At 36.7% G+C, this 18,519-nt stretch overlaps 1 protein-coding gene across 1 annotated transcript; it reads left to right on the forward strand.

Moving 5' to 3' along the window:
- The first annotated feature begins 977 nt into the window (after positions 1-977).
- On the forward strand, positions 978-11,330 carry LOC6584490 (T-box transcription factor TBX1). Its single transcript, XM_032732442.2, is given in 9 exon segments — positions 978-2,254; positions 5,643-6,055; positions 6,843-7,075; positions 7,164-7,320; positions 7,598-7,759; positions 9,207-9,274; positions 10,237-10,435; positions 10,473-10,505; positions 10,508-11,330. Coding segments are annotated over 9 exon segments (2,121 nt in total). The 5' UTR covers positions 978-2,082; the 3' UTR covers positions 11,192-11,330.
- The last annotated feature ends 7,189 nt before the right edge of the window (positions 11,331-18,519 follow it).

Below are 18,519 nucleotides of genomic sequence, written 5' to 3' on the forward strand. Positions count from 1 at the left end.
ATATATGAGGGTTTTTCATAAAATTTAGGTTTTTCATGTGAGGTATATCATATGTCGAGTTTTACATATAGGACTACAATATTTACGTATATAGGACATTTAATATAAGATTCGTATTGGGTATTACATATCAAAATATTCCATATCAAATATAACAAAAGATATGACACATAGGGTATACTATGTACATAAAGGGTATTCCATATAGGGCATACCACAAATGGTATTTCTTTTAGAGTATACCACGTATTGGCTATGGGTATACCATATGCTCTATATAGATATTTCATTTCAAATCTACTATCTACACATGAGCAAAGAGTATTTCAAAGAGGATATCCTATATTTGTATTGAATGGGGAGTATTCCACAAAGAGTATCTCACAGTCGTCCATTTGATATTAGTTCTCGATCGTAACGCTTCTACCGTTCGTCATATAGAGTATAATACCAGGAGTCTCTCACAGTCATCGATTTGAGATAAGTATTCTATTTTACCGCCTCTACCGTTCGTTATATAGAGCATTCCACAAAGAGTCTCCCACAGTCGTCCATTTGATATTAGTTTTCGATTGTAACGCCTCTACCGTCGTCATATACAGTATAATACCAAGAGTCTCCCACAGTCGTCGATTTGATATAGATATTCTATTTTAGCGCCTCTACCGTTTATCATAAAGAGTATTCCACAAACAGTCTCCCACAGTCGTCGATTTGATATTAGTTCTCTATTGTAGCGCCTCTACCGTTCGTCAATGTTTATCCAACTGGTTCGTCTGCGATCAGCTCGAAGCTCTGCTGCCATTGGCCAATCGCTGCGCAGCTACACTTGGGCGCACACACACACATGCGGGCAGAGAGCCACTAACACACACACACACAAATGGGCAATGCTAAATTTGGATGCTGATGCCGACTATTGAGCATCTCGAGTGGCGCAGCGATTGGTGAGCAGTGCCGCCGTCAGCCTGAACGATCCCAGCATCCATTGGACGGGCAATCGATGCGTCTGGCTCATTCCGCGGCCAAACTCTTGACAATACGGATGCGAGCGCGTGTGCAGCAGCAGAAGCAGCATCGGCAGCAGCAACGGGAAATTTTCATATCATTGAGTTCGAGTCAAGTGTGCGCAGACAGCGGGCAGTGCGGCATTGCGGTTCAACGGTTCAACGGTTCACGGAGCACGGAGCACGGTTAACGGTTAACGGTGCGACAGCAAATCAGTTCGCACTTGGCCGGAAGGTGGCAATTGAGACACCTTTCAGCGCTTTAAATTCGCAATACAACAACAATAACAAAAGAACAGCAAGAGAAGAGGGAGTCCAACCAAGAAAAGGAATCAAACGATCGGCCCAGTATATATCATTCATTCAATTAATCAATCGTTCGCTATAATCGACGGCTAGAGAAATTGGCAGTCAACGCGTTCGGACCATAAAACGCCAAACTCTAAAAAAACAACAAAAAGCAAGACAAGAAAAAAAAAACCGATTCGAACGGGAAATCGAACAAATTCTCGGGAAAATCGGTGAAAATATTTGAAAATTGCGTCGAGGTGTTGAAGCGATTGCAATTTTTCCCCACAGAATCGTTTCTTTATATATTTTCTTCAGTTTTTTTTTTTTCCTGTGAGTTCGTGTGGTGCTTATTGTTGTTGTTGTTGTTGTTCTGATTGACACGCTGACAACTTGAACGGCGGCTACCTACATTTGATCAACACATACAGCACACTGAGAGTGTGCCGGTGTGAGAGTGTGTGAGTGTAATAATCAAATTTGACAACTGCGCGAAAAACTTTTGAAATCAAAACAAAACCAAAGAACTGAATGACCTGAAGCCAAAACATTATCAATTATTCACTAGTTTTTCAAAATTTCGTGTTTATTATTATTATAATTTTTTTTTTTTTATTCAACTCGAATTTGGATTTCGGATTTTTGAAATTTATTTTTTCGAATATCATTTATATGGGTTAATTGGACTCTGACATATAGCAAATACACAATAGACTCACAAAGAAAGAGAGAGAGAGAGAGAGAGAGCAGATATCATTTGAAAAGTATTCGTACTCAAATTGGCAACATGACACACATGATGGGCCCCACGGAATGTGCCAGCACCATGGTGGCCAGCATGCCTGGATTCCTGGACAATGGCCTCAATAGCAATCTGGCGGACTACGGCTTCTATGCGAACGACTACTGGACCTCGCCATACACAACGGGCGGGCTGAGTCCCATGAAACAGATTGAAGGTGAGTCGAAACTGGGTAAATAGAAAACTAATTTGAAAATATGAGGCAGATTTGGGATATAGCTTGTCTAATACTACAAAGTAAACATTTCTTTATAGAGTAATAGGATATCATTTAAGGAATCGTAGAAGAATTTATTATTTCAAATTTTGTGAACATTTTTTTTCAACATTTCTTTGACATATTTTATCCGAAGAGTATGTTAAACACACACAGAAATAAGCATTTATAATTATATTTAATATTTAATATATTTAAAATATATTTGGTATGCAAAAAAAAAAAAAAAAAAAAAGAAAAAGTTTTATAATAACAAAACTTTTCATTTCTATATTCAAAATCTTATTTATTATTTTATTTATTTCTTTGTTTTTACGTTTTTTTTATTTAAAAAATATAGTAATTTTTTAATTCAAAAGAAAAAATAGAGACAAAAAATGTTGTGTTTATTTAAATTTTCACACATTTTGTATTGATATAAAATAATAGAAAAATATGAAATTTAAACTATTTTCTATATATCTTACATATCTAATAGAATGCTCTAATATCTTATAGAAAATTAAAAACCATTTAAGCTTGAGCTGCTAATACAAGTATAAATATAGTTTATATGCTAATATGTATATATCAATGTTTAACTGAAGCTAAATAATAAACATTAAGTATGTAATATATTTATACAAATATATATAGTATATCATTACATATATATAAGATATAAAAATTGCCTAGGACTTGGATGAAAACTTAATAATAATAATAAATATTATTAAAATTAATAATAAAAGAAAATATATTCTACAAATATTTTAATTATATTAATATTAATGAAATTTTAATTATATTAAAATTTAGAATTTAATTAAATTGCTGCAAGTCTATTTTATGCTGTTACGGCATCAACCGTTATTCCTAAAGTCAAGATAGAAAGAGCAACAAAACAAACACCAATTCACAGATCAAGCTCTAGCTCTAGCCCTAGTTATATCCCAGGAAGCTCTTTATCCAAAGAGTTTTTCTGTGACCTGGCACAGTCGAAATGTTGAATTACTGAAAGTACTTCGAGCCCGAATAACTGCATACATATAAACAAAGGCGGGCAATTAGCGTGAAACTTCTTTAAATGCCTCGAGTCGCAAGCAATAAAATAAAATTGCGATTGACACTATTTGCTTTTGTTTTGGTTTTTATTTATATAGTGTTTGTTGTTGTTGTTTTTTTGATGTTTGGGTTGGCGTGACAGAAAAACGTTTATTTGTGCCAAACGCTAATTGATTTTAGAATTCATTCGTGAAGCCAACAGAGAAGGAGAGAGAGAGAGAAAAAAACAAACAAAAAAAAAAAAAAAACAAAAACAAACAAAAAATCTCTCATTAAGCGACAATTGATGCTGTGGAGCGTGCGACGCCGTTGGCGACCTGTCATGGGTCATTGGCGGCGACTCCAACAGCAACAGCAACAGCGACGGCGACGGCGACGGAATTCCATTGCAACGAACTGGGCTGCGCTGGCTGGTTGCACTTGCAACACTTGCAGCACTTGCAACATGCGGCAATTAATTGCAAAATTTACTGTGAGGCGCCTGTTGCCTTGTCCTACAACCCTACACCCACCACCCCCCTTGGCCAACTCTCTTCCTTCCTTTCTCTCTCTCCCTCTCTCTCTCTCTGTCTCTCTCTTTTCTCTCTCTCTCTCTCTCTCTCTCTCTCTCTGCAAAGGGCCGACGCATTGCGTTAAATTTAGCTGGCAACTCAATCAACAGTCGCTGGCTCTGACGACTTTTATAATTGGATTGCCGCTATTCTTGCCGTTCATTATACTCGCCCGATCCAATTTGTCGTGCATATATACGTATATACATATATACATACATATATCCTCAGTGCTCCCTAGTGGTTCCCTAGTCTTGCCATCCTTTAGCTTGCGCCTGCGCGACCTTCTCCAGCGCCAGCGCCAGCGTCAGATCTGTTTGATGTCGCACTTTAAAATCATATAAATCATATTTTATACATCTATATGTACTTCTGATTATGATATTTGCTAGCCCATATCAGAGCTGTTGACTTATATTTCCAGTCTCCACTCAAATAAATATATATAAATCTCATTTGATTTATGTGCGCAACGTTTTCGCTCATTTGCTTTTGCATCGCATCGCACCTGCAGCAAGCTGATCAAAAATACCTTTGAGTATCACAAATTGCGTTTGATATGATTTATATATAAATTCTATATTTTTTTATTTTTAGTTTCGTAGCGTCAATTTTGAATATATATTTATTTATTTATTTTGTTTTGGTGTTTTGTTTGTTTGTTTCTTTTTTTCTTGGTTTTTCTTTGATTTTGAAAAGCCGCTCAAAATATATGTATATATAATAATATTATAATTATTTATAATAATATTTATAAAATTTGATTTAAAAAGTTATTCATTAAATTTAAAAAAAAAAAAAATCAACATTTATTAAATATTTAAAATATATCCAAAATAATTATTTTGTAAATTATATATATTATTTATTCTGTTTTTATATTATATATAAAAATATTATTATTATTATATTATATATAAAAACAGAATAAATAATATATATAATTTACAAAATATTTATTTTATTATTTAAAATTGTGATTTTTAAATAGGGATTTAAAAATGTAACAAAAAATTTAAAAATATATATATATTTAAAGCATTTATGTATGAAAAAAATTGGTCTATTTAAAAATACAAAGTTTTATATATAATTTAAATAAAGTAATTTAATTATTTATCAATTTTTGTTGAAGTGTTAAACAGTTTGCTTTTAAAGCATAGCCTTTTTTGGGAGCCGCTGATGTCCTTTGATACCGTCTTTGTCATCTTGAGTCTAGATGATATATTGAAGACGCACATCAAAGGGCGATGCTATCCACAATACAAGGAAAAGTCTCAGATGGATCAGCTTTAGGTTATACGGTGGCTGGTACATTAGGACTGTCTTGTTTTCGGCCAAATATATTATACAGATTTATTTCGCCAGCTTTTGGAATAGACAAATATCGAAAGGGGTCTAAAATCAGTCAAAGCTAAATATTTGTCAAGAATAAATTCAGCATTCGTAATAGCTCAACTTTTCGGCTTAGATGAGTATACGTATGCCAAAGTAGTGCGATAGTTTTTGTGCGATAGTTTTTGAATAGAACTCGTATAGTTACTTCGTGTTGCATATTTAAGCTGTATAACAAAATATGTTTATATAACTACAACTTACTAAAGATCATCAAATATTACCTTTTAAGCAAAATAAGTGCTCAAAAGAATCTAAGAAAATCTCAGCTAGAATTATCTTGGTATTTAAACATCAATTCAAATTCTATAAACTTACTTGCATTGCCTCATTCACAGCTTGCATACAGACGGCTGGGAAGGATCGCACCTCGTACAAGCCGCTGGAACAGATCGATGCGAAGCTGGCGGACATCGATGCGCAGAGCACAGGCAGCAATAGCACCAACAGCAGCAGCAACGGCAGCAGCAGCAGCAGCCACTCAAATGGCGCCACCAATTGCCAGGAGCAGAGTGTAGCGGATTATGCTGCTGGCAGCAGCAGCAGCAGCAACAACAACAACAGCAGCAATGAAACAGCAACTGGCGTAGCAGCAACGGCAACAGCAGCAGCAGCGTCAACAGCAACATCAACGGCCAACAAAAAGTATAAAAACAGCCACAAAAAAGACAACAACACAGCAAGCAGCAGCAACACGTCAAACAACAGCAGCAGCAACAGCAACAGCAGCAAAAACAACAACAATAAAGGTGTAAGTATTTCACTATACTATTCTTAACGAATCGCAGCAAAATGCCAAAGTAACATGCTCATGTCAAAGTTCATGTTAGTTGACAACTGCAATTGCCATGAACATTCCTGCTCGACAATGTATTGAAATTAGGTCTGTTTGCCATTTCAAATAAGACACTATAAAACTATAATATTTACTAACATTCGTCAACTATTTTTAGCTAAAGTTGAAAAGTGAAGTAAAAATTCAAGCAACTGTCTTGTTAAATTTAACATGCAGATGCAGCAATAGCTGCAAGATTTGATAGCTGAGTACGTCTGTTCACATGTTTGAATATACCTCTAAAATCTACTTAGATATGCACATATGTACCTATTATTCGATATATCTTATCTTTTATCATTTATCATTTATCATTTGTTTTTCTCGATAGCTAGTTCCATTTCCTATATTGATAATAATTGATTTATCAAGCATAACATAAAATTGATAAGAGTTTGACTGTGGCGACTCTTAGGTGATAGATGATGGATATATGCCATGCATGGTTCCGAATATCTCTTGCTTAGACACCCCCAATTAGAACATTCTTCTTGTATTCTAATAAAATCTTATTCTGTTTTCCGAACCATAATAATGTTTGTTACGGTGTTTAGTAGAGCCCGCTGAGAGTATCACTTAATCTAGTTAGGATATATACTCATATAATATATAATATATCTCAGGATTTAGTCTCCTATCTTCCTTACTGTTTCTCATTTTAAACCTCATATCCATTATTTCGAACCACACCCACTTTCTTTAGGAGCCAGAGCCCGTACATCCATCGCTGGCGCAGGCGATTGTAGTGCTGGAAACGAAGGCGTTGTGGGATCAGTTTCATGCACAGGGCACTGAGATGATTATCACAAAGACGGGCCGTCGCATGTTTCCCACCTTTCAGGTGCGCATCGGTGGCCTCGATCCGCACGCCACCTACATCTGCATGATGGACTTTGTGCCCATGGATGATAAGCGTTATCGCTACGCGTTCCACAAGTAATTATAATGTGCACCGAGTGCAGCCGGTCTCAATCAATCTCAGGTCATCTCATCACATCTTCAACTCCATCTGTGTCTTCTGCAGCTCCTGCTGGGTGGTCGCTGGCAAAGCAGATGCCATATCGCCGCCGCGAATACATGTCCATCCCGATTCGCCGGCGGCCGGCGCCAATTGGATGAAGCAAATTGTGTCCTTCGACAAGCTGAAGCTGACCAACAATCAGCTGGATGAGAATGGGCATGTGAGTATTGGCATTTAATTGGGTCATAAATTTATGCTTGGCTTTGTTTATGCGGGGCATAAAACATTTGGTTGCTGCCACCGCGCCAAACGACAACAACAACAACAACATCAAATGATTATTATTCGTGATTGTTGCTGTGGTTGTGTTTGGAAAGCTCTAAACAAAAACCGGCAGCTGCCATCCGATAGCACTCGGCATTCATAGAACACATGTCATGATGCTCTCTCTCTCAGCCCTCGCTCACGCTGTCCACAATTACCATTCCATTCCACAGATCATATTGAACTCGATGCATCGCTACCAGCCGCGCTTCCACTTGGTCTATTTGCCGCCAAAGAATGCCTCGCTGGATGAGAATGAGCATTCGAGTCACTTTCGCACATTCATATTCCCGGAGACTAGCTTTACGGCCGTAACAGCATATCAGAACCAGCGCGTGAGTATAAAGCAGTGGAGCATCGGTAGGGGCATGGGTAGAGGCATGTGTAGGGCCATGGGAACAGGGTATTTAGGCGGGGTGCGGGCCCCACTTGACCCACTTGTCGTCGGACCCACTTGTAAATGACAAGCGCCAACGCTTTTCAGTTTTTAGTCAAATTAACATTTGTGTAGCATTTGTGGTCGACAAGATTTTTGGGCCTCCTGCCCATCACCCAGCCACGCCCAGCTTCTGCCGTTTCTGAAATTTGTGCCCATTGTTAAATGTTTTTAATTTCTTGTCTTTGTGATATTTATTAAAATTAAAAATTTTGCATTTTGCATGATTAAAGACCGGCAGATACACTATAAATAAATTTTAGAGAGCTACATAAACAAAATATATTTATCTATAAATGAGCACCTTAACAAATTACCTTTTGCTTAATATTTAAACAATATTATTTATAGCGCCTGCTCATAATAATTTAAGTTTTTGTATAGCAATTTTAATAACAATAAAACATTTATATTTAAATTGTACTAACTATATATTAATATATTCAAGAAAAATTTAATTTGAGAAATATTATAATTATCAGAGTTTTATATAAAAATAAACTTTTGATGGAATGTATACATACACACATATTTATTTTATTTTAATAGAATTTCTACATTAATTGTATAAAATTTTGTTATTTTATTTATTTTTTTTTATTTTATATATTTTTTTATTTTTTTTTTTATTCATTCAAAAAATATCAAATAAATAATTTAATAAACTAAAGTAGTTATTTGTATTATTACGTAAAAAATATTTAAAAATTTAGCTTACTTAAACTTTCATTTAATTTTTGACATTATATTTTTATATAAAAAAAAAAAAAAAAACTTTAAATAAAAATTTTAAGCTCTGGAAAAATAATAAAAAAATAGAGTTATGTATAACATTTTTTAGCTGCTTACTATAGTTAAAGAACTCTATCCATATAGAGAAAAGAAAATCATATTTGTATTTATAATTCTCCAAGAATTAAAATAAGGAAAAAATAAATATGTAAATATGTATGTATGTTTTATATAAATATGTATATGGATATCTGTGCATAAATATATGTGGCATTTTATTTTTAGCGCCATTTGAACGAAAGTATTTAAATTATTTATGCGCTCGACGTGGGTGTTAACACTTTTCGTTCTACAATTTATTGCAAATAAATTTGGTATGTGTTGTTGTTGTTGCTGTTGCTGTAGTTGCTTATGTAGTTTGCTGTTTGTTGGCTTGAATGCTTTGTAAACATTTTCTAATTTGTTGCATTTATATTGTAATAAAAACAGCAGCACAATGAATATTATTAACACAACATTGGGGCCAAAACAATTTCCAAAGAATTTATAACAATTTCCATATATTATTTGTATTTATAAATTTAAATTAAAAAGAAATATTCTTCTGTGTGCAGGTGACACAACTGAAAATATCGAGCAACCCATTCGCCAAAGGATTTCGAGATGATGGCACCAACGATGTGTAAGTAGGCCAATATGGTATATCATATCTCTAAGCAACTACATAGTCTATAAGTCCGCGAGAGCTTAACTAAAATATATACATATGTATGTATGTATTATAGTATAAATGATTCAGGCGCAGCAACAAATCTTGTTTAAGCCTCAGCAAAATATGACAAGAACTAAAGCCTTAAACATTATTTACATAAATAACAAAAATATCAAAGAAACAGCAAAGTGAAGCAAGACGACGCATGAATACCCTCTAAGGGTATTGAGGATATGTAAGAGGCACATATAAAATAAAATATGCAAAAGTTTATATACTCTCGATAAGGATGTCGAGCTCATATTGAGCCATGTTCGTTCGTCCACAAAAGCTGGAGACTATTAGTATATGCATGAAGGAAACATATAATTGGAATATCAGCTCTTTTGCAGGGTTCAGGGGATCGCCCAGTCGAGCAGTCTCAATTATAGCACTCTTAGTTGTTTTATTTATCAAATAGAAACCTTAATAGTTGTTTGTAATACAATTTGTTATGAAATTGACCCACTTAGAGGCAATGCCCATATTTATTGTCGAACACAATTCAAATCCAAGTGGTCCGCCAGACAGTCCGTCGACTGGCTGCCGTTGCCGTTGCCGTTGTCGTTGCCGCTGGTTCAAGTCATTCCGGGAATTGCCGACGCGTCGCATCTACAAAAATAAAACACGCACATGAAACAATAACTCAAAATGGGTGCGAGAACTTCAACTTAGAATGTGGAGCATAAGCATCTCCGGCTGGCTATGATGGGCCAGCTGACAGACATGCCAGCCAGCCAGCCAGCTATAAACAATTTTTTTTTTCTTTCGCCTTTTTTCATATTTCGGCAGAGGGTCGATTGTAAACAAAAAAAAAAAAACAAAAAAAAGTGGAAGCGTTTCTGAATGTTTATCAAAAATTTGAAATTTTGAATTTGAAATTTTAATTGCAGCACCAGCGGCAGCCTGGGCATGTCCAGCATGAGCCATGAGAGTCAAGCCCGCATGAAGCAGCAGCAGCAGCAGCAACAGCAGCAGCAGCAGCAACAGCAGCAACAGCAACAGCAGCAACATCAGCTGCAGCAGCAGCAGCATTTAAAGGCAAAGGACCGAACGCCGCCAAACAGCTTCAGCTTGTCCTGCACAGAGCTTGTGGAGCAGCAAACAGCAGCAGCGGCGGCGGCGGCAGCAGCATCGGCAGCAGCAGCCGCCGCAGCAGCAACCACAACTCAATTGGGGATGCAGCTGCCAGCCACGCCCTCGAGCAGCTCAACATCAGGCAATTCACCCGATCTGTTGGCCTTTCAGTTGGAGGCAACACCGCTGCAGCAGCAGCAACAACAGCAGCAGCATTTGCATCAGCAACAGTTGCAGCCAACGCCGCAACAATTGCAGCAGCAGCACCAGCAACACCAACATCATCAGCAGCAACACCAACAACAGCAACACCAACACCAGCAGCAGCAACAACAGCAAAGCCTTCATCAAATGTCCAGCAGCTATGGCGGCAGCTATCATCATCCCTATCAGCATCATCAGCATCAGCATGCGACAACGCCATTGACGCCGCTGTCGGCCAGCTCGGCATCGCCACCAGCGCCGGGCGTGGCTGCTGCCGCTGCTGCAGCCACTCAGGTGATGGCAGCGGCCAACATTTACTCGACCATTGGGCAGCCATATGCCGGAGAGCAGAGTAACTTTGGTGCCATTTATCATCACAATGCGGCGCACTATCACAGCCATGGCTATGGCAGTCCCTACGACAAGCTCAAGGTCTCGCCGGGTCACATGCGACAGGCGGCAGCCGCAGCGTACGGGATGAGCAGCTATCAGAGCTTCTACGGCAGCGCCGCGACCGCCCATCAAATGATGCGGCCCAACAGCTACATCGACTTGGGGCCGCGCTGATAAGCGCTGGGAGAGGGTCGAGCTATGCCAAGTATTATACTATATATAGTCAGCCTTGGGCCTGCACTCAAGTATTACAAGTATTTTCAACTAATCCAAAACTCAAACTCAACTCAAATTACTATTATTTAATATAATTGTCTCACATATATATATATATATTTTATATATATATATATATATATATATATATATTTTTTTTTTTTTGCTAGTATTAAGCGACAGTTTTGTGTCTAGTTCAAAAGTATGCCAAAAATGTATCGTAATTGTAAACAAATTCTAGTATGTAACAACAATTTTTTTTTTTTTTACAAGTCTTTCATACCAAATGCGCTCGCATTGCCTTTGAATTGTTATTAAACTGTAATATTGTGTAAGTTTGCTAAGTGTTCTATTTTATTCGTATCACTCTCTCCCTCTATCTGTATCTCTGCCCCTTTCATTCTTATTTCCCTATTGCTCTATGTACATATATAAACATTTAAATGCTGCAAACAATTTCAACAACAATAAAAAAGCCAAATCTAAATTAACAAGAAAGCAAAAATGGATATTTTCTTAATGAAATTGATGAAATTGAGCGGGCCAACAAAATGGCCGCCAATAGGCAGCAATTGGTGCCTCTATCCTTTGTTTACGTCGTTCGCTCTCTCGGCATCTCACGCGCTCTCGCGCTCTCACTCCCACGTTCATGATCCGCTAGCCCGCTAGCTGTTTCGCTCGCTGTGTAAACAAAAAGTGCCATTGTTATACCCTGAACCCATTGAAAATGGGAAATCAGGGTATAATGGTTTTGTGAAAAGTATGTAACAGGCAGAAGGAATCATCGCAGACCCCATAAAGTATATATATTCTTGATCAGGACGACGAGCTGAGTCGATATAGCCCTGTCCGTCTGTCCGTCCGTCCGTATGAGCAAAAGGATCTCAGAAGTTATAAGAGCTAGAGAGCTGAAATTTGGCATGCATACTCGTGTATATCATAGGCAGTACGAGTTTGCTTTATTTTTTCGATAACTCATCCGATAACTTTTTTATCGAGAATAATCGAAAAATCGACATTGTTTTTTCAGCCTAATTTGAACACTTTTCAACCAGGAGACTTCAAATTTGCGTTGTATATAGAGTTAATAGACACAAAGATTTTGTAATTTACAGATTTTGGATACCACGCCCCCTTCGCCCCCAATTTGTAAAAAACGCATTTCAAGTACTAGAGACTTGTGCTTTGGAATGTACACACATTTTAACTATATGAACACATTCTGAAAGTTTCATAAAGATACTCTTACTACAAGAGAAATTATTCAACTAATAAATTCTCATAATATTGCCCACATTGCAGCGCAGCCCAAGCGTAGCCGCTGCTTACTGCGCAGTTAGCAGAGCGCGTGCTTATAAGTGCATGTGTATGTATGTGTGCATAGAAGAAGTGCAGAATGATTAGAATATCAGCTTGGAGGGTTCAGGGTATCTCCCAGTCGAGCAGTCTCGACTGGAGCCTTCTTACTTGTTTTAATTACAGTTAACCAACGAAAGAGTGTGTACACACTTCCACACAGGCACACCTTATGCAGCGGGCCTTGGACTGGCTGTTGCCGTGGTTCGCCTGCGCTGCGCTGCCTGCATGGAGTCAATTTGTTGTTGTTGAATTGCTATCGCACCGTTTACACAGACGGGCGCCCACACTCACACTCACGCACGAGTTCCTCCAATTCGATAAGCCGTAAATGTTAACAAATAAAAGTCAACAATCTGTCATGGCAAATTAATTTGCAAGCAATTATCTAAGCTGAGCACCTGCATATTTTATTTAAATATTTATTTTCAGATAATTTTGATATGCACAAAATTTCATTTAGAGTTTGACTGGAGAGTTTAACTCAGTTTGACTTTAGCTTCATCATTTCTCTCACTTTCTATATAAAACTCAATTTTAGTAACAAATATGTGTATATCAAATATGATAGACAAGCGTTAGTACGTACATACATACATATATAATATACCAAATGAAGGAAATAGCTCCAAACATATACATATGAAAATTGTTTCACATTTGATTAGGCTTAATTTTTTGCTATATAAATAAACACACATACATACATATGCCTATAATCTCGATTATATACAGATTTTTAATTTGTTAAGATAACACGCATCACATTTAATAAAGCAAGAAAATAGAATGATCTGCAAATAGAAAAGCAAATTGGCTTACATTCGATAAATCTTTAATTTTGCCTATTTATACATACATATATATTTTGGTTCGATTCCCGCTATTCCTACGCATAATATTATCTGAGAATGATTAATAGGTTTCTCAAGAATATTACTAAATAATGTTTAAAATGTCAATCGCAATACTGACCACGCCTGTAAATAAAATACATATATATGGCTAAAAAAGGGTACAGTCATACGAACTAATCTAATCAATGAATTGTTTGCTCGATTATTAAGCTCCAACTTTTATTTTTGTGGATGGTAGGGGACTACATATGTATATACGAGTGCACGTATTATGTGTATATATGAATTCACAATATACATATGTACACATACTACGTATTATATATATATATTATGGCGTGGGACCGCTCGGCGAGTTGAAGCATGCGCCATGTGTTGCCGTTATCATTAGTAACGGCACACTTTATGGCGTTTATGTGTTACATGTGTATATCTATGTAGATCTATTACCTATATACCTAGGATTGGAGCTATGGCTCGTTCATCTATGCGATTTCACACGTTGTCAGAGCTGCGTCTAGGAAGCAAACGAAAAAAAAAAATCAACCAAGTGACAAGATGTCAAAACGCGACATTCATTAGTCACAATACAAATCCATAAAAAAAAAAACAACACCGAAAATTCAATACAAAATCTATACATACATACATATGTACTTATAAATAGCTAAAAAGTGACGTATAGCTATGGGGTAGCAACCTGGTCTGGTATCAAGAGATTGATTATATAGCGCTATTGAACTTTGGCCGTGTCGCACATCCCAAATGTTCCGGGCAATTTCTAATGGATGATGATCATCAAAGAGCTGTCATACATACGTCATGCTCGCACGGGGTCCGTTTATCCAAATTTTTCGCAGCGTCTAAAATTTAATACCGCCATTCGATGTTGTTGTTGTTGCTGTTGCTGTTGTTGTTGTTGTTGGCTCCATAAATAAAAGCAAATTGGCATGCATTTGGGCATCTCGAACTGGGAGCACATTAATTTCTCAACACTTGCATAAAAATTCATAAAAACAAAAACAATAACACCAAAAGCCAACAACAACAACGAGAAGAAAAATAAACTGATTAAAGCAGATGTGTCGCTTGAAGAGGGGGGGAAGGCAGGCGGGCAATGGAGGAGCTGAGGGTATTACGTAGACAACAACTGCAACTGCAACGGAACAGAGTCTTTGCAATTGTTGTACTATGTAATACTCTTAGTCTCTAGTCAACACGTTGCTTTTGCTTTCCAGTATTATATATTATATATACAATATACATATATCTGAGGCAATTTTTCATTTCTAGCAGAGTATAAGAACAATCACAGAACGGAGCGTATATTACAGCTATATTCGTTATCAGGAAATCATTTGTTGAATATAATATCTCATATAACTGGAAAACTTTAATTACTCTCCTTAGTTTCAAGAGTTTACTATTTTATTTCAATTAAATTTCAATGATGTACTGCAAGTGCAGTTGAGATTATCAAAAATTTCGTAATATGATTACATAATATGGAAAGTATAAATGTTTTATTTTCATAAATTATGGGTAGATTATTTGATTTGGCAAAACGGTGTTATACAATATATTATATTATAGCTAATTAAAATATATTGTTTACCTATGGCAAAAAGAAAGCTAAAAACTATAATTCTAAATATTTAAAAAAAAAAAAAAACATAATAGATAAACATGTATATAATAATGCAAAAAGAAAGATAAATATATATATATAGATATACATAAGTGTAAGCTGAATAGATAAACATATATATAGGGCAATACAAAGATACGGATAGTCATATGAATAGAACAGTTTTTATAGTTAGATATAAATAAACAGATTAAATATTTATTTATTTATTAAAGATTCGAATTAATTTTAAATGAAGACTAACTTAATAACTAAGCATTGCCTTAAGCTTGGTATAATGAATACATACTTATATGTATATAGGTGAGGGAAATGTAGTCTGATTCAAAGCGCTTAAGACAAGTCTTGAAATTTGAAGTTCTGCACTTAGCTCGAATTTCAATTTGTAAGCAAAATAATTTGCTTGTTTTATTGACTTCCTCTTTGTGTTGCTGGTCAATTAAATAGTATGAATAGGCTTCTCTGTAATGAGCACCTGCCCGCCCATCTACGCATCACCGGATGAGTAGTTAAGTCCATGGAATGTGATTCACTCGTGCATTGGCAAATGTGACGCAACAGAGAAGGTTGAACTGAATGTGAGAGTAAAGATAAGACGTATTATACATAGTACAGTATATTGTATATACTTATGTATGTATGTCTTAGCTCCAATGTTTGATAAGCCTTATCAATGAATGACGTGAAGTTAGCATTTGGTACGCACATATATTCCTTGGCCTAGGATTGCAAGGCCAACTCCGATATGATGATGACGATGGTGATGATGATGGTGATAATGGAGTGGACAGACGCCAGGCACTTAAGCTAGGCTCTGGCCATTGGATCGTGCGACCCTTTGAAAGTTGATTTCGGGATGCCACTGTAAAATGAATATCGGCATTCAATATTTGAATATTTATGGCCGACATGCACTGCGGTAGGTCGCACAACTACACATGCATGCGTATGCCTGTGCGTGTGCGTGTGTGTGTCACTGTTGTAGGTGTGCGGTGTGTCGCCTGGTCGAGCGATATTTGCGTTCCTTAGCCGCCGTCTGTTGGTGTCAAATGACTTCAAGGTTTTCAAGTGGCAAGCAACAACAACAACTACAACAACAGCAACAACAACAACAACAACAACTGCAACTGTGACTGCGACTGTGTCTTTGTTTTTGGCTTTGCCTTTGCCTTTGCCTTTGCCTGCGTCTGTTATTCTTATCAATTTCACTCTGTTGCTGTTGCTGGGCAAACGTTGCTGTTGCGTTTGCTGTTGCTGTTGTTGTTGTTATTGCTACATTTTCCGCACAATATTCACAGCGCGTCCATAGCTAATCGCTTTGAAAGTGAAACCGTGTTTATATTTTGCTTTAATTCTTTTTCCCGCTTTGCCATTGACACTTGAACCTTTGTTTATGCGTGCCCCGCGTCTGTTTGGTATTCTACATCAGTGCACGTCTCTTCGCCTTTCCGATCCCCAATACCCTGTAGCAGATGTGCAGGGACTTGACTTCGACAGGACTTGACTGTGACATGTAGCTAATCGTAGTACAAGTTGTTCATGGTTCGGCGCACGAGAGTTGGAGTTGACTTGATTTTGGCTGGAAATTGAAACTTGTTTTAATTTAATTAGTGCTAATTTTAATATACTTATATATATTTTATTTCTTATTGCTTTGATATTTGGACATAGCTTCTCAATATACTCCTTCAAGAAGTGAATAGAGTATATTGGTTTCATACAATGTCCATCTGTCTGTCTGTCCGTCCAGCTGTCCGTTCGTTTGTCCCCACTTGGAGCATGACAAATCGAGAAATTCTCTATCTGGTATAACCGAAGCCCTATTTTTTAAGGTGTTAGATTTTGAAATTCAAGAAAATAAATACTAATGCAGACATTCCAAGCTCGATACTAGATATACGGAGCCTTTCAGCTAAATCAGTTCAATTTATTTCAAAGCTTAGAAAAGTTTTATCTCATTGACGAAAAGTCTGATTTTACTGAAATTAACTAAATTAGTGTTATAAAACTATTGATTTACTATGCTAATTAAAAATAAGTTGTATATGATATAAAGTTTTTCTAAAGATAGATAATGACGTTGTTAACTTGGATTTTATTCAATGAAAAAGTTGAAACACACTTTATAGAGATGAAAAATTAATATATACATTAATACATTTTGGAAAAAGTTTGTCATATTATCAAAGTGTTTTCTGTCAGAGTTAGCATTACGCTATCTAGTTCTATCTGAGAATATATGAAATTTGGAGATATAATGTGGTCTTCCTGAAGCCGGAAATTATAGAAAACATAAATTTTACTGGAGAACGAATGAATATTAATCAGTCAGAGATGACCAAAACTTAAATTTATGTTTGTTATAATTATTAAATTATATATTGAAGATCTAGATATTTCGGTTTGAGCTACAATTGTGTGCATACCTGAATTAACCTTAAAGAATATATATTAGTTATTAATGTAATTTTACAATATTAATCAAATACCATTGAAAATGTTTCCTGCTCACAATAAATCCATTAATCATCATTGAACATAAATTGTTCTTGAATAATTATATAAAAATCTTGAAGCAGACTTGAGATGGCAGCCAATGATCATCTAATTAGATTATCTGCTCTATTGTGCAGGGTATGCTTTAGTCTCTTAAACTAAGCATTATGCATATATCTAAATTTACATATGCCTTTGCTTAGTTTAAGTTTGAAGCAGTTGTGAAGTGCTGCAATCCTTTTCTTCTTCATTTTTTGTGGCCACCTTTTCCGGGCATTTGGGGCGCACGCATGCGCGACTCTCGAGTGGATATTGACATATTGCTGGCACGCCCACAAACAAATCTGTGCAGCAGCATGCCCACATGAGAAGCCCCTACAGCAGGCAGTCAGACAGTCATGCCAGACGCACGTGCCCGCCAACAGACGACGGCGACGACGACGACGACGACAATTCGACGGTAATAAAAAAATGAAAAAGGATAGGATGGGTAGGGGAAAGGAAAGTGCAGCCAGATGGAGATGGAGATGGAGATGGGAGGAGCAGAACAAAGCTGACTGGCAACAAAGTAGTCGTTGGGTTTATGAGCCGTGAAAATGATGAAATAAAAGGAGTGCATTGAGTGCAAAATGCTTGTGCGCAAATATGTATGAACAAATGATACTTTGATGGCTGTCGCTGGGGGCTAATTAATATTACACAATATTGCAACAGGCCATCAATTAACGTGGCATGTCGCAGTCGCCGCTGCAGTCGCCGTTGCAGTTGCACTTATCAGTTGCTTTGAGCGTCGCTCGTTGATTCAACGGAAATTGAGCGAGTAATTCAAGAAACTGTTGCTCGGAAATGTCGTGCCATAAAAATCGGTTTGCCACAGCGTGTTGAAAGTTGTCTCCTCAGCATCTTGGGCCCGATGCCCCAACCCGTAC

This window comes from Drosophila mojavensis, unplaced genomic scaffold (genome assembly GCF_018153725.1).
Source record: "Drosophila mojavensis isolate 15081-1352.22 unplaced genomic scaffold, ASM1815372v1 contig_136, whole genome shotgun sequence".
NCBI classification, from domain to species: Eukaryota; Metazoa; Arthropoda; class Insecta; order Diptera; family Drosophilidae; genus Drosophila; species Drosophila mojavensis.